This window comes from Rutilus rutilus, assembly GCF_951802725.1.
Source record: "Rutilus rutilus genome assembly, chromosome: 14".
NCBI lineage: Eukaryota > Metazoa > Chordata > Actinopteri > Cypriniformes > Leuciscidae > Rutilus > Rutilus rutilus.
Genome location: NC_140219.1, coordinates 39,257,036 through 39,284,210, shown reverse-complemented (window position 1 = coordinate 39,284,210; position 27,175 = coordinate 39,257,036). Strand labels below are relative to the sequence as shown.

The 27,175-nt window shown below is 39.2% G+C and overlaps 1 protein-coding gene across 1 annotated transcript; it reads left to right on the top strand.

Moving 5' to 3' along the window:
* Positions 1–17: 17 nt before the first annotated feature.
* Positions 18–26,972, top strand: LOC311304025 (guanylate-binding protein 4-like). The gene is made up of 10 exons (XM_084430829.1): positions 18–157; positions 9,573–9,765; positions 10,377–10,504; positions 11,189–11,298; positions 11,787–11,974; positions 12,237–12,479; positions 12,719–12,999; positions 24,481–24,693; positions 24,865–24,967; positions 25,999–26,972. Exons 2-10 carry the CDS (start codon positions 9,591–9,593, stop codon positions 26,442–26,444), a joined length of 1,887 nt encoding a protein of 628 aa, XP_084286955.1. The 5' UTR covers positions 18–157; positions 9,573–9,590; the 3' UTR covers positions 26,445–26,972.
* The last annotated feature ends 203 nt before the right edge of the window (positions 26,973–27,175 follow it).

The window sequence follows — 27,175 nt, the reverse complement described above, 5'->3', positions numbered from 1 at the left end:
TACTGAGAGACCAGGGACATCCCCTAACTTACTCTAGACCAATTAGCCTTAAGAGGCCAGACCTAAAGCTGTGTATAACATATACTGACGAAATGTCTGGAAGCTACAACATGTATACAACTCAGATCGAGCTACTGAAGTTAAGTAAAGCAAAAAGGTAAGTGACGTTCCTTCATCCATGGGTTACATGGGTTTTACAACTTAAACAGTGGGGTTAGGGTTAGCGGATAGGAAATATCATTGGGACAGGATAAAAACTATTACATACATGGGGTCTCATTCATGAAACACGAGCAGAACGAATGTTTGTGTAAATCGTGTGTAAAGTGGTTCTGCCGTAAATTTTCGGATTCATTAAAATGTTCGTATTTTCCAAATGTTAGTTGGTACGAAAGAAATCTACACCTGCTCCCAGCCACGCGTAAATAGTGCGTTTAACATCCAAACGTTTTGCTCATTAATAAGGCTGCATTTTAATTCACCTTAATCGGGTACATATTTACACAGCATTTTGAAAAAATATGATATATTGTAATTACATACGGTTTTTCTTTTTACTTTTATTATGAGAGCCAGTAATAGCATCTGCAGACGGAACACAAGTCCGCAAGTCACAAGTGTTGCAGTCAAGCTTCATGTCGAACCATTTTCTTTCCACTTCTGGGACTGTTCGATTAACAGATGAAACTCCATTAACTGCATCTGTAAAATGCTGCCAAGCTTCCTTTTTTTAGGACCTGATACACCACTATGTACGCTTAAAAATAAAATGTGGCGTTTTGAATGAACTTCTGATAATAAAACTTCAATTTCTGCATCTGAGAAATTTCTATTTTTCATTCGCTTTTGAGAAGACATGTTGAAATCCTTCGTTTGGTGTCATAATATGATGCCCATATATAGTCAGTCGGATTTAATGGGCGGGATTTATGGTAATTGAGAATGAGCGTGCACATGCGTCCCATTTACGACTGATTGGAATTCATTAACACCACACACACACATTTCTCTATCAAATCTGACGTTTACGAAGTATTTGTGAATCAGGAGAAGAGTTTTCGATAAGGTCTCTTTACGCGCAAATCACTCACATATTTACTTGTGTATTACAAATATTACACATATTTACGAATGTTTCATGAATGAGACCCAGTGAGAGTCACCATGAGCCATATATAAATGTGTGTGTGTGTGTGTGTGTGTTTACATGTTCTTCTATCCCGGTGGGGACTGACTCATTGAGACTTGTGTCACTGTGGGGACCTACATTATACATCATACATCATACAAAATTAGTTTTTTTTTAAACTGTAAAAATGCAGAAAGTTTTCTGTGATGGGTAGGTTTAGGGGTAGGGTTAGTTTAAGGGAAGAGAAAATACAGTTAATAATAACCTTTATTTAACCAGGAAAGAAGACCCACTGAGATAAAAATCTCTTTTAGGGGAGTGTCCTGGCCAAGATAGGCAGCTCAGTTTACATACAGTTTTTTTACATCAAAGTTACGACACACATAAACATAACAAAAACATCATTACATAAAATTAAAACCAAATTTTTCAGAAAGATTCCAATCCGAGGCGGCGGCATATTTACAAGAGGTTTTACCCAGCTCGGTTCTTGCAAAAGGCACACACAGATTGTGGATTGGGTTAGAGCGTAATGAGTAATTACCAGGCAATATCTGGTTAATAAGACCGGGCAGATAACCTAATATAGCTTTGTAAATCAACTAATACCAATGTGTTTTTATTCTAATAATCAACAAAGGCCAACCAACCATTTTATATAGATCACAATAGTGTGTTGAAAATCTACAATCAGTTATAAATCTCGAGCACCACGGTACAAAGCATCCAGAGAGACAAGAAGATAAGACGGTGCGTGCTGATACACCACATCCCCATAGTCAAAAACTGGTAAAAAAAAAAAAAACCAAGTTGCACACACTGATTTCTTCCTCACATTAAATGAAAAGTATGACTTTTCTAAAAGTTTCTAAATTAAAATCCTATGTTTTTTTTGCGTCAAATATGTGATATGTGATATGTGAACCAAACCGTAATGTGTTATCGATAATATTACCAAAGTATTTGTACTCTACCCTGTGAAGTCCAAAGAGAGAGAAAACTTTCAGTAGATATTTTAGAGTTTGAAAATAACATACAATTATTTTTTTTATTTTTTTTATTTAAGACCAGCTTCAAAGCACAAACCCTATTTTGGATTATATCGAAAGCAGATTGTAAGAAAGCGATAGATTAGAGGAAGCTGAACAATATATAATAGTGTCATCTGCATAAAAGTGAAACCTTGTATTATCAATATTAAAATCTAGACAATTTATATATATGTTGAATAATAGCGACCCCAGCACAGAGCCTTGAGGGACCCTTAACAACCTCCAATGGATCTGACTGAATACCTTCCACCTGAACACATTGGGTTCTTCCCTTTAAATAAGAAGTGAACCATAAAATAACATTTTCTGATAGTCCTACTGATCAAAGCCTTTTTAATAACACATCATGATCCACAGTGTCGAAGGCCTTTGGTAAGTCAATAAAAAGACATGCACAGTGTTTCTTGTCATCTAAGGACTCCACTATGTCGTTTAAGACTTTTAAAATGACTATAGACATACTATACCCTTTATGGAATCCGGATTGGTTAATAGACAAAATATTATGACTATTTAAATACTGTGTCAATTGCTTACTAACTAATTTTTCCAAGAGTTTTGAGAGAATACAAAGTTTAGATATAGCAGCTGTTGTCTCTGCATTCCTCTTTATGCAGAGGAACAACAAATGCTGATTTCCAGATCCGTGGAATTTTGTTAGTTAATTAAGAAAGGTTAAACAAATACGTCAGTGAGGGAGAAATAATATCAGCCGCTAATTTTAAGAACATCGGTGCAATATGGTCAGGATCTGGCGATTTATTCGCATCCAGTTCTTTTAAAGCAGAGCAGATATCAGAGCAATTAATTTGTTCAAAAGCAAACTCTCTTTGCCATAGATTATGTTCTGCTTCGAGGAATTCTAAGTTTGAATTTATATAATTATTTAGTTGAAATAACGATTACATTTTAGTGAAACTATTAAGCATTTCCTTTTTGTCTACGATTTTGATAGAATCTTTCATTATACTGGAAGGAAGGTCTGTAGTAGTTTTTTTTACCAGTTAAAAACTTGATATTCCTCCAAAACGTCCTAGAGTTTGTTGGATTGTTTGTTGTTTTATCAAGAAAATAATCTGATTTAGCCTTTCTGGTCGCCACAGTGAAGTTATTGCGCACCTGCCTAAAGTGCAGCCAGTCAGAATTAAGATTTGTTTGTCTAGCCTTCGCCCATGCGGCATCCCACTCTTGAATGAGATCACATAAGGCATTCGAAAACCACGGATTATCCAACATTTAACTCTGTATTTTTTCATGGGTGCATGTTTATTGATAATTAACATAAAACTATCATAAAAATATTCCCATGTGCAATCAACATCTGGTATTAAAATAATTTTATCCCAATCAATTTGAGCAAGATCGTATAAGAATGCTTGTTCATTAAAATATTTCATGAAACGCCTAGTAATAATTTTTGGCTTTTGCTGAGGTAACCTCATTTTTCTAATGGTGCGTTCACACCGAACGCGAATAGCGCGTCAGGCGCGAGTGATTTCAATGTTAAGTCAATGCAAAGACGCGTTTCGCGCGTAAAAAATTCCTGCGGCGCGAATGAGGCGTAGAGCGCGGCGCGGTAGACGCGAATACGCCTCATTCGCGCGTCAAGTTCGCGCGAATAGCGCGAATTGAGCGTCTAGCGCGTTATGCGAGAATGATTTTATTAGTGCTATTTGTGCATTCACGCGTTTGACGCGAATTCGCGTCTGCCGCCCGAGTTGAAAAATCTGAACTTCTGCGTCAATTCACGCCGCGTTAACCAATCAGGAGCCTGCTTGCTGCTGTCACGTGGTGAACTGACAGTTTATAATGTTATTTTATGTTTGGCCTCAATAAATTATTTTGTATTAACATGTGCTCTTGACACACTTCCCACATCATTTTTCAAAAGTGTGTTTAACAGTTTAGAAGCAGATCTTCTAGAAGTGGTAAATGCTTCACTTCTCTCTGGGAGTTTTCCAAACTCCCTGAAAACTGCAGTTGTCAAGCCCCTCCTGAAAAAGAGCAATCTGGATAAGACCATATTAAGCAACTATAGACCGATCTCAAATCTTCCTTTCATAGGCAAGATCATTGAAAAAGTTGTCTTCAATCAGCTGAACAAATTCTTATGCTCGAATGGATACTTTGACAATTTTCAATCTGGTTTCCGACCGCACCACAGCACAGAGACAGCGCTCATAAAGATAATAAATGATATTCGCTTAAATACTGATTCAGGCAAATTATCGGTGCTGGTACTACTCGACCTCAGTGCTGCATTTGACACTGTTGATCATAACATACTTCTGGACAGGCTGGAAAACTGGGTGGGGCTTTCTGGGATAGTCCTAAAATGGTTCAGGTCATACTTAGATGGGAGAGGTTATTATGTGAGTATAGGAGACCATAAGTCTGAGTGGACATCCATGACATGCGGAGTCCCTCAAGGCTCAATTCTTGCACCACTCCTGTTCAACCTGTACATGCTTCCAATGAGCCAAATAATGAGAAAGAACCAAATTGCTTACCACAGCTATGCAGACGACACACAGATTTACTTAGCCCTATCGCCTAACGATTACAGCCCCATTGACTCCCTGTACCAGTGCATTGATGAAGTCAACAGTTGGATGTGTCAAAACTTTCTTCAATTAAACAAAGACAAAACTGAAGTCATTGCGTTTGGAAACAAAGATGAAGTTCTCAAGGTGAACGCATACCTTCACTCTAGGGGTCAAACAACTAAACATCAAGTCAGGAATCTTGGTGTGACACTAGAGTCAGACCTTAGTTTCAGTAGTCATATCAAAGCAATAACTAAATCAGCATACTATCATCTAAAAAATATTGCAAGAATTAGATGCTTTGTTTCCAGACAAGACTTAGAGAAACTTGTTCATGCTTTCATCACCAGCAGGGTGGATTATTGTAATGGACTACTCACTGGCCTTCCCAAAAAGACCATAAGACAGTTGCAGCTCATACAGAACGCTGCCGCTAGGATTCTGAGCAGAACCAGAAAATATTAACACATCACACCAGTCCTCAGGTCTTTACACTGGCTCCCAGTTAGATTTAGGATTGATTTTAAAGTATTATTACTGGTATATAAATCATTCAATGGCCTAGGACCTCAATACATTGCAGATATGCTCACTGAATATAAACCCAACAGATCACTCAGATCATTAGGATCATATCAGCTAGAAATACCAAGGGTTCACTCTAAGCATGGCGAGTCCGCTTTTAGCTATTATGCCAGCCGCAGCTGGAACCAGCTTCCAGAAGAGATCAGATGTGCTCCTACTGTAGTCACATTCAAATCCAGACTCAAAACACATCTGTTTAGCTATGCATTTAATGAATGAGCACTGTGCCAATGTTCGTCCGACTGTTTGAACTGTACTGTATTTTCTGTATAAACTGTTTTAATTATTCTTATTCTTTTTATTATTTTAATTTCTTCTATGTAAAGCACTTTGAATTGCCACTGTGTATGAAATGTGCTATATAAATAAACTTGCCTTGCCTTGCCTTGCCTTGCCTTGCCTTGCCTTGCCTTGCCTTGTAATATGACTAAAATGCACAACAAAGCAAATCTTTCACATAAAAACTCGATTTCAATATGAGAGATACTCATTTTTTATTGAATGCTATTTATTCCATATCTATTCTAGATTATATGAAACTTTATTAATCTAATGTAAAGACAACAAACACAATTTAGTGTATAAAAACTTTTTAAAAAAAATCACAGGACAGGTTTCACTTTTGGAGGCTGGCTCCATTTATTATCAAAACAAAAATAAATGACCGATTAGGTGTGGGCGCGGGTGAACCTCGCGCCGGGCTGTACAGCGCGGGCTCGTCATGCAGCGACCACTCGAGGCCGAGGCTTATACGGCCTACGCTGTCCTCGTCAGCGTCCTCACCGTTAGGTCCACCAAACCTACCTCCTGGAGCAAATTGTGAAACTCCTGAAACCCTCCGGAGGGTCTGGTGGACCCGAGTACAGCGACGATGTCCCCTACGCAGCTGTTTCTGCTCTCCAGAGCATATACGAGCGGTGACTCTCTCGATTAATGCTACTGCTAATGCTCGATAAACATGTAAAAAAGATGGCCGCCAACAGGTTTCGAAACTTTCGCCTCCGGATTTCGCCTCTGACGCGCGTAAATTTCATTTCAAACTTTTGATTTTACGCGCGTCAATTTCGCTCTTGACGCGCGAATTAACACAAAGTGGTCAAGCGTATAACTAGACGCGGCAGGCGCGAATTTGACGCGCTATTCGCGTTTGGTGTGAACGCAGCATAATGCTGCCACTACACAGTGGTCACTGATATCAGTCACTGCAAATACAGAAACTGAAGAGTATTTATGTGGGGCATTTGTAATGACAAGATCTATTAAAGTAGATTTGTCCAGCGATTTCGAGTCTAGTGGGTGAGTCTACCAATTGAAAAAGATTTAGATTATCACAAAGCATTTTAAAATGATCGGATATTGTATGCATCCAATTTAAGTTAAAATCACCTAATAAGATCAGTTCCTTATAATTCAAAAGAGCCAACGAGTTCATTACTGAATGTAAAACACAACAATTTGCAGACGGAGGTCTATAACAAATGATGTTTTATAAACAAAGTTCGAGAGGAGCACGTTCAAATAATCAATCAATCAACCAATCTATCAATCATCTCATCAAACAATTACCATGTCTACCCTATCAGCATGAGAGGAAGCATATATATATTCACTCTGTCAACTCACCTAACTTCCTTGACAGTTTCAGCATCCCTCCACCACCCTGACTGCTCACCCTTGGCTTGTTCTTTCACAGCCAGTAATACGGGGGGAGTACTCTGGGTTCGGGCCGAATACCGAGCCCGGAGCCCTCTCCTCGGACAGCACGCCAAATACACATTTATTCTATCTGACTTATTTGTAAGTGTGAACTAGTGAACCAGCTATGGTGATCTGCAGGTTCTTAGACACAGATAGATTTAGAGCTTATAATTCATACTGCTTAGCTATGGAAGTTGAAAGTAGCAATGTTGTCTCAAAATGTTCTTTGACATAACTTGTGTGGACAAATGCAGTTCTCCTTCGTGCACGGGCTGCTGCACAAGCGATTCTGCGAAGCTGTTTCCTCACGCTGTCGGGCCCGGGGACAAGGTTTACAGAACTCCTTTGCACACGATCAGGATCCCCAGCAATACGTCGAATAAAAGGCCAAGTTTTGAGATCGAGTAGCCAGTTTTAGATGAAATTGGGAACAGTACCAATAAAGCAACAGCAAACAAGCCTTTGTTAGAAGGCTCGAGTCCAAAAATTGCAAAGACGTCCAAAGATGCGGTTCCCCTACACACGCTGGCTGCTTTCCCTCACTGCCAGGCCCACGGAATTACTGCTCAAACAACGGCACACCATCCTGCACAAGCTCCCAAAGAGACACACGTTGGTTAACCGAGGTTTACTATATTAAAAACGTTTGTCGGAGACTGAATCATTTGTTTGTTTCATCTGCAGTCCATTTAAACATTTAGAAAACAGAAAGTATAGAATCATAAAGAACAAAAGACAGAAACAGATGCTGATAAACTAACAAGCTGCCATCTTGGATTGAAGACGTCAGTTTGTACTGTATTAATAATAATTAATAATTTGTTACATTTATATAGCGCTTTTTCTGAGACCTCAAAGCGCTTTACATAGATGGGGGAATCTCCTCAACCACCACCAATGTGCAGCATCCACTTGGATGATGCGACGGCAGCCATATTGCGCCAGAACGCCCACCACACACCAGCTTACTGGTGGAGAGGAGACAGTGATGAAGCCAGTCAGTATATGGAGATGATTAGGAGGCCATGATGGACAGAGGCCAAGGGCAAATTTGGCCAGGATGCCGGGGTTACACCCCTACTCTTTTTCGAAGGACATCCTGGGATTTTTAATGACCACAGAGAGTCAGGACCTCGGTTTAACGTCTCATCCGAAGGACGGTGCTCTTTTGGCAGTATAGTGTCCCCGTCACTATACTGGGGCATTAGGACCCATACAGACCACAGGGTGAGTGCCCCCTGCTGGCCTCACTAACACCTCTTCCAGCAGCAACCTGGTTTTCTCAGGAGGTCTCCCATCCAGGTACTAACCAGGCTCAGCCCTGCTTAGCTTCAGTGGGCAACCAGTCTTGGGCTACAGGGTGATATGGTTGCTGGCTGATAATGTTTGTATTAAAACCATTACATCTACGGAGAGTCCCCACAAAGATAGTAAACCAGACAAGTGTGTGTGTGTGTATGTGGGTATGAGAGATCTCTACATCCTGACATCTCTTGATAAAGCTCAGGGTCATGTCTTGCTACAGCTTCGAATGACTTTGGTCTAGAAAGTTATTGGGTATAGTTGATGAACAGAGGAGTTTGAATATGGTTGTTGGACACAAACAAAGCGTACAGCATCTTTGTGTCTCATTTAGCAGACGTGTAATTTGTTGTGACTGTGTATGTGTGCATTATGTAAGTGTGGATGTCTGCATGAAAGTTGTTGTTGTTTTTTTTGCAATGTCAATATGTGTCTATAAGTCTGTGTATTCTGTGGCTTTTGTTTGTTTCTCTCTCCACGTGTGTGTTAAGACAACATGAGAAACACTTTTACAGGAACTTCCCCAAACAGAAAAAGGAAAATCTGCTCATCTGCAAGATTGCTGTATAGTTTACTGTAGAATTTCAGGAATATTTTCCATCTTAACTTTTTATTTCTTGTACACTGCAGTTCCCTATCAGTCAGTGACGTTCGACCAGGGCTGGACTGGGGCTAAAATTCGGCCCTGGACAAATCCAGCCCATGCGGGCCACAAGTTCCCCCGTGAAAGTTTTTATGTTGCCGCCATCGCAACAAATCACAATGCTGTTGATGGCAGGTCACTGGGAAAGCACGACCTGATCGTCAGGTTCCTGAGAGGTGCCGGGGGTTAAACCCTCTCAGGCCACACCTCATCCTCACCCAGAGTAAGACCCTGCCCCTTCCATCCCCTATGGTATGGAGGACTTCCCTCTGACTTACTTCGGGCACTGAGAAGGTTACAACATTTTTGGGAGCTGTTGCCAAAGTAGCACGCCGGGGCTTGCCAGCATTTCCAACACTCGTAACACAGTTCAGTGGCTATGGCGTTTTTCCATGGGACCACATGATGTCAGTCCGATGTAATGTCAAACGTGACTGACTGATAGGGAATGTCTAGGTTACTATTGTAACCCCCGTTCCCTGAAGGAAGGAACGGGGACGTTACGTCCCCCCATGTCCATGGGCTCGGTTTGTTACCACTGGAGGTGACGTCAGTCCGACTTATATCAGTCCTAGACGTTACTTGAAGGATTTTAAATGTGCGTATCTGTTTGACAGCTGTATTCTCCAGTGACCATGGACAAACCAGTATGCTTGATTGACACGGAGTCAGACGGGAAGCTGTGTGTGCAGCAGTCAGCACTACAGATCCTGGAGCAGATCCAGCAGCCGGTGGTGGTGGTGGCCGTGGTGGGTCTCTACCGCACAGGGAAGTCCTACCTGATGAATCGCCTTGCAGGAAAACAAGCAGGTTAGAGGGTCAAAGACGAAAAGGGTGTTTCAAGCATCAAAAAAATAAATGTGTAATACAGCTTTAAAAAATATATATTTTCCTGTACATTAGAATGTGTCCTGTAATTTTATATATATATATATATATATATATATTTAGAAAAATCTAGGGACTCTATTTTATGATTTCAGAATGGCTTTTTGATCCTGTTACACTGAATGATAACTTTACATACTCCATTTTCGGTACAAAAGTCCCCTGGTTATTTAAGTACTTAATAAAAATAAGACATAGTCCTTTTAATATAACACAGCCAACACTTATTTGAAAATCCCAAGAAAACAAATATACTTTTTATTTGGTATTTTATATGTTTATTTAAAGATGCAATGGCAAAATCAAACTCCAGACCATTGCGCTCAATGAAAACTTTACACTTTGGAACATTATTTCCCCCATATTGACGTTTTATTTTCACAAACGATATTTGAAATATTAAAGTAGACACTTTACTTGAATTTAATTTGTTTTTTTATGTATATAAAATGACTTTTGTTAATTTAATTTTATTGCTGCTTCCAAAAGCTTAAGAGAAACATCACATTTGTTTTTTGGTATGGCATTATCAGGGTTTGCACTGGGCAGCACCATTGAGTCAAAGACGAAGGGCATCTGGATGTGTTGTGTGTCCCATCCCACTAAAATAGGAACCACTCTGGTGCTGCTGGACACTGAGGGACTCGGAGACATGGACAAGGTGACTGTCAAACTAGTTTCATCATATAGTATCTATCTATCTATCTATCTATCTATCTATCTATCTATCTATCTATCTATCTATCTCTCTGTCTATCTATCTATCTGTCTATCTGTCTATCTCTCTGTCTGTCTGTCTGTCTGTCTGTCTGTCTGTCTGTCTGTCTGTCTGTCTGTCTGTCTATCTCTCTATCTATCTATCTATCTATCTGTCTGTCTGTCTGTCTGTCTATCTGTCTATCTATCTATCTCTACATTCACACAGATCTTTGATTCCATAAAATGCTAGAGAGCTGGACCCGGAATGTTACAAAATTCAATTCCAGGACCAGAACCTATTAACATTATAATCGATCCCAGATTGTCGTAGTGATGACTTTAGTTATAGTTCAACTATTTAGAGGGAAGAAGAAAGAGATAGTCTGTATACAGACATAGATGCATATGGCCAGGGAACTACTCTCCATCCATGCAGATGGCGAAATGAACTGTGATCTATGATGTTAGTGATGAAACAAACATGAATATCAATATCTTCAGGATCTTAAATTCCATATTATGCACCAATCTCACAATTACAGATCATTCTTACAGAACACCATTCATAAAAATGTCAGGTGTTGTGTGTCTCTATGTCAAATGGCTTGTGGTTTCATGTCAAACCAGTATATCCTATTTGTCTCAGGGGGACTCAAAGCATGACACCAAGATCTTCTCTCTGGCCGTCCTCCTGAGCAGCACTATAGTCGTGAACAGCCGAGGAACTATTGACAACAGGGCCATAGAGGAACTGCAGTATCCTTCTGACCATCATTTGAATTTCATTGTCAATGTGGCCATCTAAAGCAGGAACTCAGAATTGTTGTTGTGTATGACTGTCACTATGGAAATATTCCTTTATTTAAAAAGTGTGATGCAAAAATGGTGCTTATATATTTTAAGTAAATTCAACTTGAAGTCATTTTATGTACAATTAAAAAGAAAACCTCTGATATATACATAAATATTTGAGTTAGATAATAATGCCCATGCATCTGCCTCTACACTGGCAACATAGTATGTCACAATTCCTCAGCTTGCAGATAATGTTTCAAAACGTTTTTCATGCATTTAAATGACAAAGATTCAATGTCACTATGGCCTTCATATTATGTGTGTATTTTGGAAATTGGCCGTTAGCTACATTTGGTAAAAAAACAACTCTCTTCTCTTCCGAGATTACTGGTTTTCTGTATGGTGCCTGGCTCATAGTGAATGACTGTTCTTTAACTAACACTAAACAGATATGTCACTGAGCTAACAGAGTACATCAAGATCAAATCACCTGATGAAGTTGTAGATGATTCAGAGTTTGTGAAGTTCTTGCCCAACTTCATCTGGGCTGTGAGGGACTTCACTCTGCAGCTAAACATCAATGGCCAAGACGTAACAGAGGATGAATATCTAGAGTTTGCTCTGAGGCTAAAACTAGGTAATACTGTCAGCCTGAGAGTTTATTTAATGAACTGCTTTATCAGACTGTGCAGCTAGTTTATGGATATGTGCTTAGTCTTTCCCAGTTCCAGTAACTGATTTTAGCTTCCTGTGGTTGTCTACAGTGACATCCAAGCTCATTTATTATTAATATTTTTTATTTTTAGAGATATATTGGAGGCTTATTCTTTGATTTTAAAGAATTAATTTTGTTCACGGTGTATCATTTGACTGAAGGAAAGCTTTGTGTTCTCTTGAAGGTAACTCGAGTCAAGTGAATAATTACAACCTTCCAAGAGAGTGCATTCGAAAATACTTCCCATCACGAAAATGTTTCACCTTCCCATTCCCAACCAAACCAGATAATGTCTCTCATCTGGAGACACTGGACCCAGCTGAGATTTCAAAAACATTCTTGGAGGTCACTGATCGTTTCTCCCAGTTTATCTTTGACCAGAGCCAAGTGAAAAATCTGAAAGATGGATGCATGGTCACCGGCAGAGGTAAATCAATCTTAATGTTTTGTCAGTTTTGGTTTATGGTGGGCAGGTTTTCCAGTTTCTGCACATGATATTCACCAACATCTTCATGACATGATGCTTGAAAAATCAAAAACAGCTTCAGAAACGAAGCCTCTTTGTTATCCAGATTACCTGCAATTTGCTACTCTGTAAGCAGCCACCGTCCATTAAATGTGTACTTTTTTTAATTCCTTGTGTTTGTCCCTTCTGCCTCCCTAAAGTTTTGGGTCATCTTGCGAAAATGTACGTGGATACCATTTCCAGTGGGGCTGTGCTGTGTCTGGAGAATGCTGTGATCGCCATGGCAATGATTGAGAATGAGTCTGCAATGAAAGAGGGGCTTGAGGTTTACCAGAGTGGAATGGAGAAGCTGAAGGACTCCTTTCCCGTGGAACTGAATAAAATCACCTCTGAACACCAGTGTTTCAGCCTCATGGCAACACAAACCTTCATGAAACGCTCCTTCAGGGACCATGATGGGAAGTACTTGACATCTTTAGAGGTAGGTGGGAGTTGCCATACCAAATAATACCACGGTCTGTCCGAATACTCGATTCTGATTGGCCAGAAGTTGTGCAACAAAACCGTTTAATGCACAGGTAGTTCCAAGTCAGTTTCATCCCTGTTCTATATTAATGCACTGTTTTCATTGAAGCAAACACACACACACATACGTCACTCTAAGATTATGCTGTGCGCACAGAACTTTTAGGAGCACAGAAAGCCATAGATAGTTTTAACTCATTTTTGGAGAAATGGGATTACTACAACTTCAATAACAACATAGGTGGCAGCATAGTAGAATAACAGATAGAACACTGTCAATACAAAGTCTGATCATTTAAAAACAATCCAATGAACCTTATCAATAAATGCACAAAATGGATTTAAATGTTAGGTGACAAGTGAGAGCATCAGCAATGATGAATTCCTGATAGCACTAATATATTTCAGAGACATCTATTTGATGGGCAGCTTTTCATCTGAAAGATGTATTTTTAGATCGTTTGCTCAAGTCAAGTTAAGTCAAATCACCTTCATTTATAAAGTGCTTTTTACTATACAGATTGTTACAAAGTAGCTTTACAGTGATAATAGGAAAATCAAAGGTCAGATATTGGTTTGGCTTTACAGCCAAAGTAAGTTTTTGATTGATTCACTTCTGTTGCAAAAAATCATTAGTTATTAACTTAGGGCCGCTTACACAACATTTGAACTTAAAACAGAAACCCTTTAATGCGTTTTAATACGTTCTGGCCGTTCATTTGCACAACAACTGTGTTTGATGACTTGAGAACGCAAACTTTGAGATAGGTTCCAGTTTTTGAAACATTTCATCTCAGTGTAAACTTCAAAAACATGAATCGTTATTGTGAACCCTGAAAATGGTTATGGCGTGCACAAGTGTATTACGTGTTTAGTCTATAGGTATGCGCGTTTGAATGCATAAGACTACGCGCTTGCACACAGTCTTTCTTCACAAAGTGACATCGCCAAATTATTTGTCTGTGTCACGATTTGGTCTTGTCTTTGTCACGTTTCATGTCATTGTTATGTTTCCATTTCTGTCATGTGATTCCCTTTTTGTCATGTGATCCTGCCATGTGTCTTGTTATTTGTTAATTGTCTGATCATTATTCACAGGTGTCCCTTGTCTTGTCATTAGTCTGTGTATTTAAGCCCTCATGTTTGCCATGTGTCTTTGTCAAGTATTGTTTCCTGTAGACCACTGTTTGGGTTTGTTCATGTCCATCTCTTGATTTTTGAGTTTTCATGCCACGCCATGCTTTTGTTTCATGTTTGGTTTTGTTTATAATTAACTGCACTTGGGTTCTCATTTACAATTGCCTCCAGTGGATCCTTTACAGTCTGGCATTGGTATCAAAGAGCACACCCAGGTTCCTAACCGACGACGAAGACTTAACAGAACATCCATCAAGTGTTAGACAGTATTCTAGGTTATTACGTGTGGAAGTTTTTGGTCCAATAATTAGAATCTCTGTTTTTTCAGAGTTAAGTAGTAGTAAATTACTAGTCATCCAATTTTTTATATCAGCTATGCATTCTGTTAATTTTGTGAATTGGTAAGTTTTGTCAGGGCGTGAAGAAATATAGAGCTGAGTATCATCAACATAACAGTGGAAGCTAATTCCATGTTTCCTAATGATATCTCCTAATGGTAGCATGTACAGAGTGAACAGCAGCGGTCCTAGGACTGAGCCTTGTGGTACGCCATACTGAACTTGTGATTGATAAGACATCTCTTCATTTACTGCTACAAACTGATAGCGGTCAGATAAGTATGATTTAAACCATGCTAATGCAATTCCACTAATGCCAACATAATTTGAGTCTATTTAAAAGAATGTTGTGGTCAATAGTGTCAAATGCAGCACTAAGATCGAGTAACACTAATAGCGAGACACAACCACGATCGGATGATAAGAGCAGATCATTTGTGCCTCTAATGAGAGCTGTCTCAATACTATGGTATGGTCTAAACCCGGACTGTAAATCCTCACAGATATCATTTCTTTCTAGAAAGGAACACAGTTGTGAGGAAACTGCCTTTTCTAGTATCTTTGACAGTAAAGGTAGATTCGAGATCGGCCTGTAATTGTCTAATTCTTTAAGATCAAGTTGCGTTTTTTTTTTTTGTGACGTAGGACTGCGCGCGTCTTTCCAGTTACCGGTGGATTTCATCCTTCGCATATAAGCTTAATAAAGCCTGAACCTCGTTGTCGATCCATCTGTCGTATTTTTTAAAACAATCCGCATGTTCAGCGCCCAAGTCCCACCCCAAAAGTTCCTGAACTTTGAAAAAGTACTACCTCGTGAGCAAGTAGTTTCTGCGGGGGAAATATTTATCCGAAACTTAATTTAGACCCTGGTCCCTGCGGTCAGAACACACAGAGTACCACCCAAAGTTCCTAGCTCTTGGGGAAAGTTCCTGCAGTGGAAAAGCAGCTTATGTGCCATATTACTAGAGAGAAGAGCAGCACCATCCCAGGAGGGATGAATACCATCTCTTTTCAACAGGTCAGGTCTGCCCCGAAAACTTTTCCAATTGTCTATGAATTCTATATTATTTTGCAGACACCACTTAGACAGCCAGCCATTAAGTGAGGACAATCTACTAAGTAGTATCTCATCACTCCTGCGAACAGGAAGGGGGCCAGAGCAAATTACAGTGCCTGACATCGTACTTGGGAGTTCAGACACCTCTTTAACGTAATTTTAGCGATCTCCGACTGACGAAGTCAGACATCATTAGTGGCGATGTGAATAATAATCTTACGATTAGCAATAGCCAGCACTTTTAAATTTGCTTTGATGTCAGGCGCTCTGGCTCCCGGCAAACATGTGACTATGGTGGCTGGTGTCTCTATTTTCACGTTCCGTGTAATAGAATCGCCAATAATTAGGGCACGTTCAACAGGATTCTCAGTGGGTGTTTCACTGAGTGGGGAGAACCTGTTTAATGTTGTTATCGGAATGGAAGAGCGGTGTTTTGGCGGTGAAATGCTAGCGAGTTGTTAGCACGTTTTGATTGAAGCTAGTTGTGGTACCGAAAGGGGTAGTTTTCGTTATTTTGGACTCAATTATAATTACAAAACCGACTATGTCACCCTGGGAATTTCACTCAGGGAAATAATGGTCCAATAAGGACACACAGGTTTGTTCCCACAAGGATACAACGGAGACGTGAATATAAAAAAAAACAACAATACAGTTTATTTATAAAAAGTTCCACACACAATTCCACACATGAGGAATAGGTCTGGCTTCAAAATAAAGAAAAACTTATGCAAATAAACCAACCTACCCAAATAGGGGGAAATAACAAACCTACCCAAATTCCACTTTACTACGCACTTCAAACGTACACTAATGTAATCACTTCACCACACATGTGCATTCAGGTGACAGAAAAATAGAATCAAATCACTCAGTGAACAAGGGAACCCATTAACTTGGACTTAGAGTGGTCAGCACTTCTAGCCAGTCTAACAAATTAAACTTCAAATTGTCACAAATCAAATCAATAAACAAAAGAAAATACAAAAGCAACAAAATAACAGATGCAATCACATTACACATTCACCGACATATGAGACCATGATCATATACATCATATACATACACTCCATAAAATCATGCAAACTCAAACATTAACACTCATTTCCTCACGCGCAAACACACACATTCTTGTACATCTATCTTTGAGGACATTCATTGACACAATGCAATCTCTAGCCGCTTACCCTAACCTTACCCATCACAACTAAGTGCCTAACCCGACCCCTTACCCTAAACCGGCCCTTAACCTCATTATAACCTTATCCCTAAAACCAAGTCTTGACCCTCAAACAGGCCTTTAAAGGGGTCTCAGAAAGTGAGGACCGGCCAAAGTGTCCTCACTTTACTCTCTTTGTCCTCACTCCAATGGTTTAAAACTCAAACTGGTCCTCACAAAGATAGTTGTACAAGTACACACACACACACACACACACACACACACAGCCACTTCCAACGGTGAACAAACACCCAATACACTCAAACAACTCGCATCAACTTATGAGTTAATTCACACAACAATAAATGTACCATACGGACCCCATAAACACAGTTGAAAACAGTCTTCCAGTTGAAACAGTGCGGGGGTGGCCAAACGGCCACACGGATTAATACTCGGGTCTCACAATCTCCCGATGTCAAGTTCACTTGATGTGGGCTTGTCTGACAGGCACAAACGGTGAGGCGAGAGGGAACGTCGCGCCAATGCGCAACAAGGAAAATATTCAAAAGAAAAAGACAAACAAAAAGGAAGGGGAAGCCAGGTCACAGTCCCAATCGGCTGTCTGTGATCACACGGACATATTACCGTCTCTTCAGCTAAAATAAAGGGGAACACGATACAAACAGCAAGTCCTTTTGCGGATATTCACCCATTAAATCAATAGTTTACCCACCTGATTATTAGGCAAGGCAAGGCAAGGCAAGGCAAGTTTATTTATATAGCACATTTCATACACAATGGCAATTCAAAGTGCTTTACATAGAAGAAATTAAAATAATAAAAAGAAATAAGAATAATTAAAACAGTTTAGAAGAATACAAAATAAAATACAGTACAAACAGTCGGACGAGCATTGGCACAGTGCTCATTCAGTAAATGCATAGCTAAACAGATGTGTTTTGAGTCTGGATTTGAAAGTGACTACAGTAGGAGCACATCTGATCTCCTCTGGAAGCTGGTTCCAGCTGCGGCTGGCATAATGGCTAAAAGCAGATTCGCCATGCTTAGAGTGAACCCTTGGTATTTCTAGCTGATATGATCCTAATGATCTGAGTGATCTGTTGGGTTTATATTCAGTGAGCATATCTGCAATGTATTGAGGTCCTAGGCCATTGAATGATTTATATACCAGTAATAATACTTTAAAATCAATCCTAAATTTAACTGGGAGCCAGTGTAAAGACATGAGGACTGGTGTGATATGTTCATATTTTCTGGTTCTGCTCAGAATCCTGGCAGCAGCGTTCTGTATGAGCTGCAACTGTCTTATGGTCTTTTTGGGAAGTCCAGTGAGGAGTCCATTACAATAATCCACCCTGCTGGTGATGAAAGCATGCACAAGTTTCTCTAAGTCTTGTCTGGAAACAAAGCATCTTATTCTTGCAATATTTTTCAGATGATAGTATGCTGATTTAGTTATTGCTTTGACATGACTACTGAAACTAAGGTCTTTGCTTATTAGCAAATCAGCCCTTCCAATGTCAAACCACGATGGATAAACACAGCGCGTACAGCCAACAGCTCACCCCAAATTAAGTATTTATTTCTCCGTTGTAACATACCCAAATGCTGTATGGCTCAGCTCAAAGATCCCAACACGGGGACAGCTCCGAAAGTCAGCGTCCAAGTTTGCAGCAGTCAGCACGTTCCCCAACAAACGCAGGAACATTCCTTAAACCAGGGGTGGCCAACCCTGCTCTTGCCGATCGACTGTCCTGCACAGTTTATCTCCAACCCTAATCAAACACACCTGAAGCAACCAATTAATGTCTTCAGGATCGCTTGAAAAAATTAAAGGCAGGTGTGTTTGATTTTTATGTTCCTGTTGAGGCTGTTTTATCTCTGGTACCATCTTTCTTTTATGTTGTGATGTGGTGTATTTTATTTATGCACCCATAAAAACATGTAATGTCTCATTTGTACAGTCAGCCCCTTGATATAATGATGATTTGCGTTCACAGAAGGCTGCATGTCAGAAATTGGAGAGAAAATGGCGTTGCTCTGGTTTAAATGTGTTCTACCAAGCTTGGAAAACCTGCTTGGCACACTACAGAGTCGCTATTAAAACTGCAAGATCTACATATTTTTCATATATTATTGAAAATAATCGAAACAATCCTAGACAGCTTTTTGAATGAATGAATGAGGCATTTACATAGCACTTTCATATGTACTACTGTACACCCAAAGCGCTTTACAATTATATCAGGGAATCTCTCCTCAACCAGCACCAGTGTGCAGGATCCACTTGGATGATGAGACGGCAGCCACAGTACAACGGCGCCAGTGCGCTCACCACACACCAGCTATAGGAGGAGACAGAGGGATAGAGCCAATTCAATGGATGGGGATTTTTTATACAATTAACAGTCTACTTAATGTAGAGGGTGTCAGTTCTTTGACTTCATCTGATTGGTTGAGTAATGAGTTTCTCAAAATTTTCAATGGAAAAATTGACAATGTTCGCACAAATATTTGTAGTTCTTTTGGGTCTGCTGATCTTACAATTAGTACATTAAGTTTTTCTGGCACTTCATTTTCCAAATTCACTCCATTACAATCGGAGTAGCTCTGCAAGCAGGTTTCTCGTATTGAAAGCTTCCACTTGCATACTTGATCCTATGCCTTGTAGTCAATTTAATTCTTGCTTTGGTTTCTTTATGTCCCTTACTCCTTCCTATAATAAATGACTCCTTATAAACTGGTTTGGCGCCAGAGGCACTTAAAACTGCTGCTGTCACTCCCGTTTAAAAATAGCAAAATTCTGATGTGAACATTCTTTCAAATTATCGCCTAATCTCAAATCTTTCATTTCTGGCTAAAATATTAGAGGGAGTGGTTGTGGCCCAATTGGACAAACACTTAATTGAAAATAATTTATTTGAGCCCCATCAATCTGGGTTTCGTAAATTGCACAGCACTGAGACTGCGTTAGTTAAAGTCACTAATGACTTGCTAATAGCTTCCGACTCCAGCTCCCTGTCTCTTCTCATTCTCTTGAATCTTGGTTCAGCCTTTGACACTATAGACCGTGCGTTGTTGCTTAATCATCTTGAAACTGTATTTGGTCTGTCCGAGACCGTTCTTGGCTGGTTTAGGTCCTATTTTACTGACCACAGTCAATTTGTTTTTAAGGGTGGCTGTAGGTCCAAGGTTGGTTCTGTTCATACTGGTGTCCCTCAGGTGTCTGTATTGGGTCCCTTACTTTTTAGTATGTATATTTACCCACTTGGTACTAACTACTAAGGTCTCTTGACCTTAACTATCACTTTTATGCTGATGATACGCAGATCTATATCCATTCAAGACCGGGTCAGCAAGTGGACATTGTGCATCTTTCAAACTGTATCACTGAGATCAAGATTTGGATTTTAAAGGGAATGTTGCAGGTTTTTTTCTTTTTTCAAAATTAATATAACCTTGTGTGAAAATGCCATATGAAAAGTAAATTCAGGATTAAAAATTGTTTTGCAAGACAGAAGGGCACAAATTTAATAGAAAACGTGACAGTTTCCTTGACCGTGTTGAAACCGCTTTTTTTTCACCATCGCGTCATATGACGTCACCTGAGGGAGTCGTTCGCCGGCTCTGTGTTCGCTCAGTGCGGAGTAGGTTGGTATTCAGTTGGAGCGGTCGTGATTCAGTGTGTTTTCGGTGCTTATTGGTAAATGATTGTGAATTATGGCCTGTCAGGACACCGAGTCCACAGGTTTCTGAATAAGAAAAAGGACGGTGCGATCTTCCGGGCCTGTAATGAACTGCGTTTTGTGCCGGGTAAGAGATGGGACTTCACTTCTGCTTCTGCTTTGAATAACGCGGTAGTGTGTAGCGTTCACTATAGACCGAATGATTATAATCCCGGCGATATGTGCACACTGTCCCAGCTCCTTCATCGGGTCGCCCGGTGACGGTCCGCCGTCAGCATGTGGTTCGGCCACCAGCGGGAAACATGACGCTCACGGATCCGTCAGAGATCACTTATTGTACATCTGTTTTACAAAATGTACCTTGTCTTAATTTAATTCATTAACATATCCTACATAAACTTGTAATTTAATGCATTTATGTGTTTGTTATTAGTCTGCAGCCGACACTTATTATTATTATTATTATTATTATTATTATAAATATATTATGTTCTATAATTCATTTTCAATCTGTACAAACCGACTTTAATGTTTGTGTTGGCTGTTTCTACATATAAAGTTTTTATACAGTAAGACAGTTGTGATTGTGATAATTTTTTTTATTCATCGTCACCAAATGGGTCAATTCAAAGCCTTTATAAAGTCCCTCTTCCTCTGGAAACTGTCTCCTAATGGCTGACACACACAACACATGCAGGTTAGGGTCTAAATACTAGCTTTGCTATTGCCTGATACATGATGATAATAATCTGTACAGTATTGTGATCTGAGCATAGTGTTGTACATATCGTCGGCTAACGTGAATACATCTATAAGCTAACACTGTTCTCTCGCCCTGTTCTCCTCACACCACAACTCACCGTTGTTCTGTCTAACCCTGGCCTGTCCTGCTCACTTGGCTTCATATCAGGCTCATAATTATATGATATCATCATATATATCAATTATATGAATATATATATTATACGAGTAAACATTTAGGCTACAATTCCCCCAGCTTTCCGAGCTGTCATTGCGATCCATTGCTTTCCTATTGTTTGCTTTGACCGCTCTCCCTCATGTTACGTCACTTCCGGTTCGGCGGTTTTCAAATGCGGAAGTAAAATTTTCTCACAAAAACGGCTCCAGAAGCCTAAATAGCGTTTTATAAGTATATGTTTATATTTAAATCTAGTTCCTACATTATTTTTCTATACATTGGCTTACTGGGTACTCTAACCTGCAACATGGGCTTTAATAACTTTCTGTCTATAAAATAGCTATAAAACAGAAGTTATGCTCTTCTGCTCTACTCATCAACTGCGAAATGTTGGGATTCCTACTTTGTCTGTTGATGGTGTTGCCTCAGAGTTTCAAAGCAAATAAAAAAATCTTGGTGTCATATTTGATGCCACACTGTCATTTGAGCCTTTTGTGCAGAATACGGTTAAGACATTCTTTTTTCACTTCAGAAATATAGCATGCTTACGTCCTATGTTGTCCTTCTCAGTTGCTGAGAGGTTGATACTCTTTTGTCTTTTCACGTGTTGACTACAGTAATGGTCTTCTAGCTGGAGTATCTAAATCCTCAATTGACAAACTTCAATATTTACAAAATTCGGCTGCTAGGGTATTGTCTGGGGCCAGGGCTAGGGACCATATTACCCCTGTCTTGGAGTCTTTGCACTGGCTACCTGTCAGGTACCGTATTGATTTTAAAATCCTTATGTTGGCATATAAAGCTTTGCATAATCTGGCTCCTCAGTACTTGACTGATCTATTAATGCCTTACACACCACGTCATCATCTGCGTTCTTCTCAGAGTGGTCTCTTGGCTGTTCCCAAGACATGGCTTCATACTGCGAGTGATAGAGCATTTTCTTCTTATGCTCCTAAGCTTTGGAATTCTCTCCCGGCTGAGATTAGGGAAGCAAACTAATTAGTGACTTTTAAATATCTTCTTAAAAAATATTCTATTTTAGGATTACTTTTACCTGATTACTCATTTTATTTGTTTACTTTTGTATTTAAAGTGTGTTGTTTTCTCTGTTGTTCTGATTGCTTGTAAAGCGCTTTGAGAAAGTAACTTTTAAAGGCGCTATATAAAATAAATGTATTATTATTATTAATATTATTATTATATGGTGATGAGTAAGTTATATTTAGCAATATAAAAAACAAGGAATGATAGTAAATAGAGATTCAAAACAAAAAGCTATACAGAGCTTAGAGCCGCGAGGCAGACAGGAGGAGGTCTGATGGTGTAACAGTGTAACTCCCACGTATCTAATTGGTAAACCAATCATTATCTGCATACCTTCTTCAAAGTCTCCCTTGTTGTTGGTATAAGAAGGAATGCAAGGACAGCTAGAATAGCTCTTGAATTCCACCTAGCATTGAATAACTTTCAGAAAATTCCAAATATCAGCAAAGGAATATAACCATTTTATTCAAATAATCTAAACACCCTTGTTAGATGGTACAAAAGCTTCATATCATCTCTCCATCCTGATTTATCGAGACAAATTAATATTCAATGTTTGGAGAACAGGTGTTAGCAGCAATTACTTTGTCCATCACCAAACGGAGAGCCCTGTCCAGAACGTGATGCTGACAACTGATAAATTGTAGCATGATGACGTCCTTCTTTGAAAACATTCGTTGCAATCTGACAACAGCTACACTCCTTTTCCCCAGTGTTAACGCTGGTTGTATAGGCAATGTCCATCTTAATTGCATCCCATACGTTCTATTCATCAAGAACTATCACAATTCCTTCAGAAATATGTTCAGCCTTTCCATCTGTCAAACACAATGCATCCAATTTTACTTTGGTTCTTTCATTTTTCAGTACCATCACCTGATATTCATTTTTCTGAATGCACTTTCCATTGAAATGTAAAGACCATTGTTCCATCTGTAATTTTTCAATCATTTCCTCCTTCGATTTAGCAGCCTCTTTGTATATTGACTTGTAAATTGTTGCAATGTAAATACAATCACATGACAGTTTGCATATTTTAGCAGCTTTACTTGTTGATACTCTTGTGTATGTCACCATAGCTGTTGCAACTTTGCTTTTGTTGTGTTTTTCTGGTTTGTGGTCGAGTACATGATCATCTTTATATTTAATGTCTTTAGATTCAGTACCTATATCATTAGATGCACAATCTCAACAGTTCTAGAGAGTTTTAGCTGCTTATAAGCACTAGAAGTGCTGCTTATAAGCAGGAATGTTTGTTATATGATTGTTCCAATTTTTTAGCGGGGTGACCTTTTTATTTTTTTTAACTTAGAAGAATTAGGGCCTTTTTTATTACTTTTAAGCAAAAGTTCATCGATTTATGATACAATAAATCTTTTATTTGAAAATTAGTCAAAAATGTATAACCCTAGTGTGCTTGCGACCCTAGGGCTTTCTCTAGACACTAGGCTTTCCGGCCTTCGGAGTTCAGAGGCATTGCTCGTTGAAAAGGATCAGCCTCAAACCGCCTGTGGCGCAACATGTGGCGGGACAGTTGAGAACACAATGAGAGAGGGCAAATTTACAACCACAACTGAATAAGCATAAAACAATAAAAATACCCAATATGAAAAACTGAGGGCACCAAACAAACGCACTTTTAAATTTAGCTTTTGTAGAAATCCCAACAATAGTGTCAGTTAGATATATTAAAAAAAGTTGTGACGCCTTTAATTCTGATGTGTCTTTTGTGATGTGAAGTCCTGTTATCAATTTATGTTGTTGTTTTGTAGGACAGGTAAATATCTTTATCTGGACAAAGTTGTTCCAAGCAGTGTCCAGTTCTTCTTTGTTAATCCCTTTCAAGGCTTTCTTTCTACCAAATCAAAGAAAGCTAAGTGAAAGGGAAAATAGAAATATCCATCCATCAGTTTGCAGGATGCTGGAGCCTCCACCACTGGTTGGAAGATATGACTTATAAGTTTGTTTGGATAAAAGCATCTGCTAAATGTTTAGATAGATAATGTGCAAAAGAACTCAAACAATGAGCATTAAGTATTCTTCCTGTTTTTTCTCTCCCTTGTGCTGTTTTAGGAAGCCATCAGTCATCAATTTGATGAATATCTCTGCGACAATGAGAAGGCTTCAGAGACCAAATGTGAAAGTCTCATGTCAGTCCTCTCTGACCCAATGACAGAAAGAATCAATCAAGGATTTTATGCCAGAATTGGTGGTTACAATCTCTTCTGTCAGGACCTTGAGGACATTGTGAATCAGTACAATACACTTGCCTGCAAAGAAGTCAAGGTCATAAATGTTGCATTATATAGAACAATGTTATAATTATGACAATTTTATTTTCAATGTTATTTATTATTCAAATACAGCAAAGCCATAATTACGCAATAACAATATTGTGGTATATATTTTGAATGTAAAGTGATAGAATGTTTACCCTTTCCTTGTGTGTCCTCATAGGTTGCGGAGGTGTTGGAGAAGTTTCGACAGGAAAAGGTTGCAGTTACCACAGCCATTCAGCAAGCTGATGATAAACTAACTGAAAATGAAAGAAGGATTTGTGGTAAAAGCTTTGTGTTTTCAACATAGTAGACACACAGGATAACATGAATGGGACCATCCCAGTTGTACAGTTGCTGTTTTCAATATAATCTGCTCTTTAAGTAAAGCAGCAAGCTATATAAGCTATTCATGCATCTAGCAGAAGGGGGATGAAGCCAGTCAATGGCCAAGAGAATGTGAGGCAGTCTCGTTTCATATCCAGTCAACGTTTTGAGTGCTGCAGTTTTCAGTGTACTCACTGTTAAAAAAGAATGACTTTTTGATTGTTTGGATTTATTTACAACACAACATAATCCAAAGATACACAACAAATGACAAAAAGGCACACTATCGAACACACTGATCTAAAGACAGAGACTTGAACAGTCACATACTTTTGTGCCATTCCTGAAACATAGTACATACCTTTCATTTCCAGTGTTTGATTTTTCACTTTACCATGTTCATGTACGGAGACTCTTCTCTCTTCGTGCTTTGCTTGGAGGTGATGAGGGCGTTTACAGGTCCGCAGGTGCGGTGTGGTCACATTAGAGCTAATGAGCATTCTTGTGAGAAACTGTACCTCTCGTTGCTTTAATACGGATTACTTAAACAGAGAATATTTATTTTCAATATGAATTTCATCATTTAAAAACAAAGACTCCAAGCTTTGTAAAGACACAACTCTCACGTGTGGGTTGCAAGTATTCACGGAGTTACAGTTCATTTTTCACACCGAGAGAGACGGCAGAACGTGCATCATGTTTATTTTCTTTATTTTACTAAAAGCAGAGCATTTTGTTTTTATTATGAGTGTACACAAATAAAAGTAGACATTTAACAGTTTTGAATGATGTATAACATTGGCCTGTATGACAAATAATCGAGTTATTTGAGTCTCTTTTGCACTGATAAGAAAAAAGCAAGGGTTAAACATGTGGGATGACACTGTAGAGTCTATATTAGATTTGTCTCATTGATTGGACTCTTGTTTCTTCTCCATCTTTTATTCATCTTTTATTTCCTTCAACCTCTTCTCTTTTGTCTGCCCAGAGGAGAGAGAGAGGGCAGTCCTTCTGGAACAGGAAAGGATAGCCCAGGAAGAGAGGCAGCGGCAACTGGAGGAGAAGATGAAGACTGAACAGCGGAATAATGAAGAGAGGATGAGACAGATCATGCTAAGGAAACAAGAGGAGATGTTTCGCCAACAACTGGAGACAAAGCGTGCAATGGAGAGTAAGCAGAGAGAGCAGGCTGCCCTGATGGAGAAGAGCTTTCAGGAGAAAGCTGACAGGATGGCTCGGGAGAGTGCAGAGTTGAAGAGAAAGAATGCAGAGCAGGAGGAGATTGCAGCGAGAAAGTATGCACAGATGATAGCAGATCAGCAGCGAAGAGATGAACAGAACATGGAATTGCTGAGGCAACAGCACATACAACAGATGCAAGCAATTCATTACAGACCCAGAGCCAGATCTGAATCCTCCTGTTCTATACAGTGAAATGTGTTGAAAGATTTAGTTTACTACTTTTACAGATGTCTGAATCTGTTATTACTATAATCTCACTGAATTTGACATGACTTTTTGTTGTTTTGAAATAACTACACACTTTAAGTTATATCACAGCTGTTTCTGCCTGCGTTTTGTCAATATAATATGAATTTAGAATCCGACATTGCAACCACTGTCTAAATGATTAAATAAAAAAAAATATCATACATTTGTTTAGCTTTGATAAATATCAGATTTATTATATTTCAGCTAGATTTGATTTAGCAGTGAAAACTTCATAGGCTGAATGTCTTGGGCTGTTTTCGCATATAGTTTGTTTGAAGAACCAAACCCAGTACACTTAAAGTGAACCAGAAAGGGAACCAGCCGAAAGTGACCTTAGTCCTGTTGGTGTTCACAATATAGAGAACTCAAACACCAGAATCTCATAAGAACTCTGACCCCGGGTTGCTGTTGCCTTCACTCCCACTACTGGTTTCAGTAACACTGCTGCATTTCTCCAATTCTGAAAGGCACAAAATAAAGAAAAAATAGGCAGTGGAAATCTGATCAGAAGTTTATCACATCACACTATTGGCTCAACATGATTGTTACGTCTAAGGACGTATTCATTTTGTGTCTGTTATATACCAAGAGTGTTGTGTGTTGGTATTTTTCTCTCTCTCTCTTTCTCTCTTCTTGTGTGTCTTTAGCTGCATTTACATGGCTCAATCGGAATG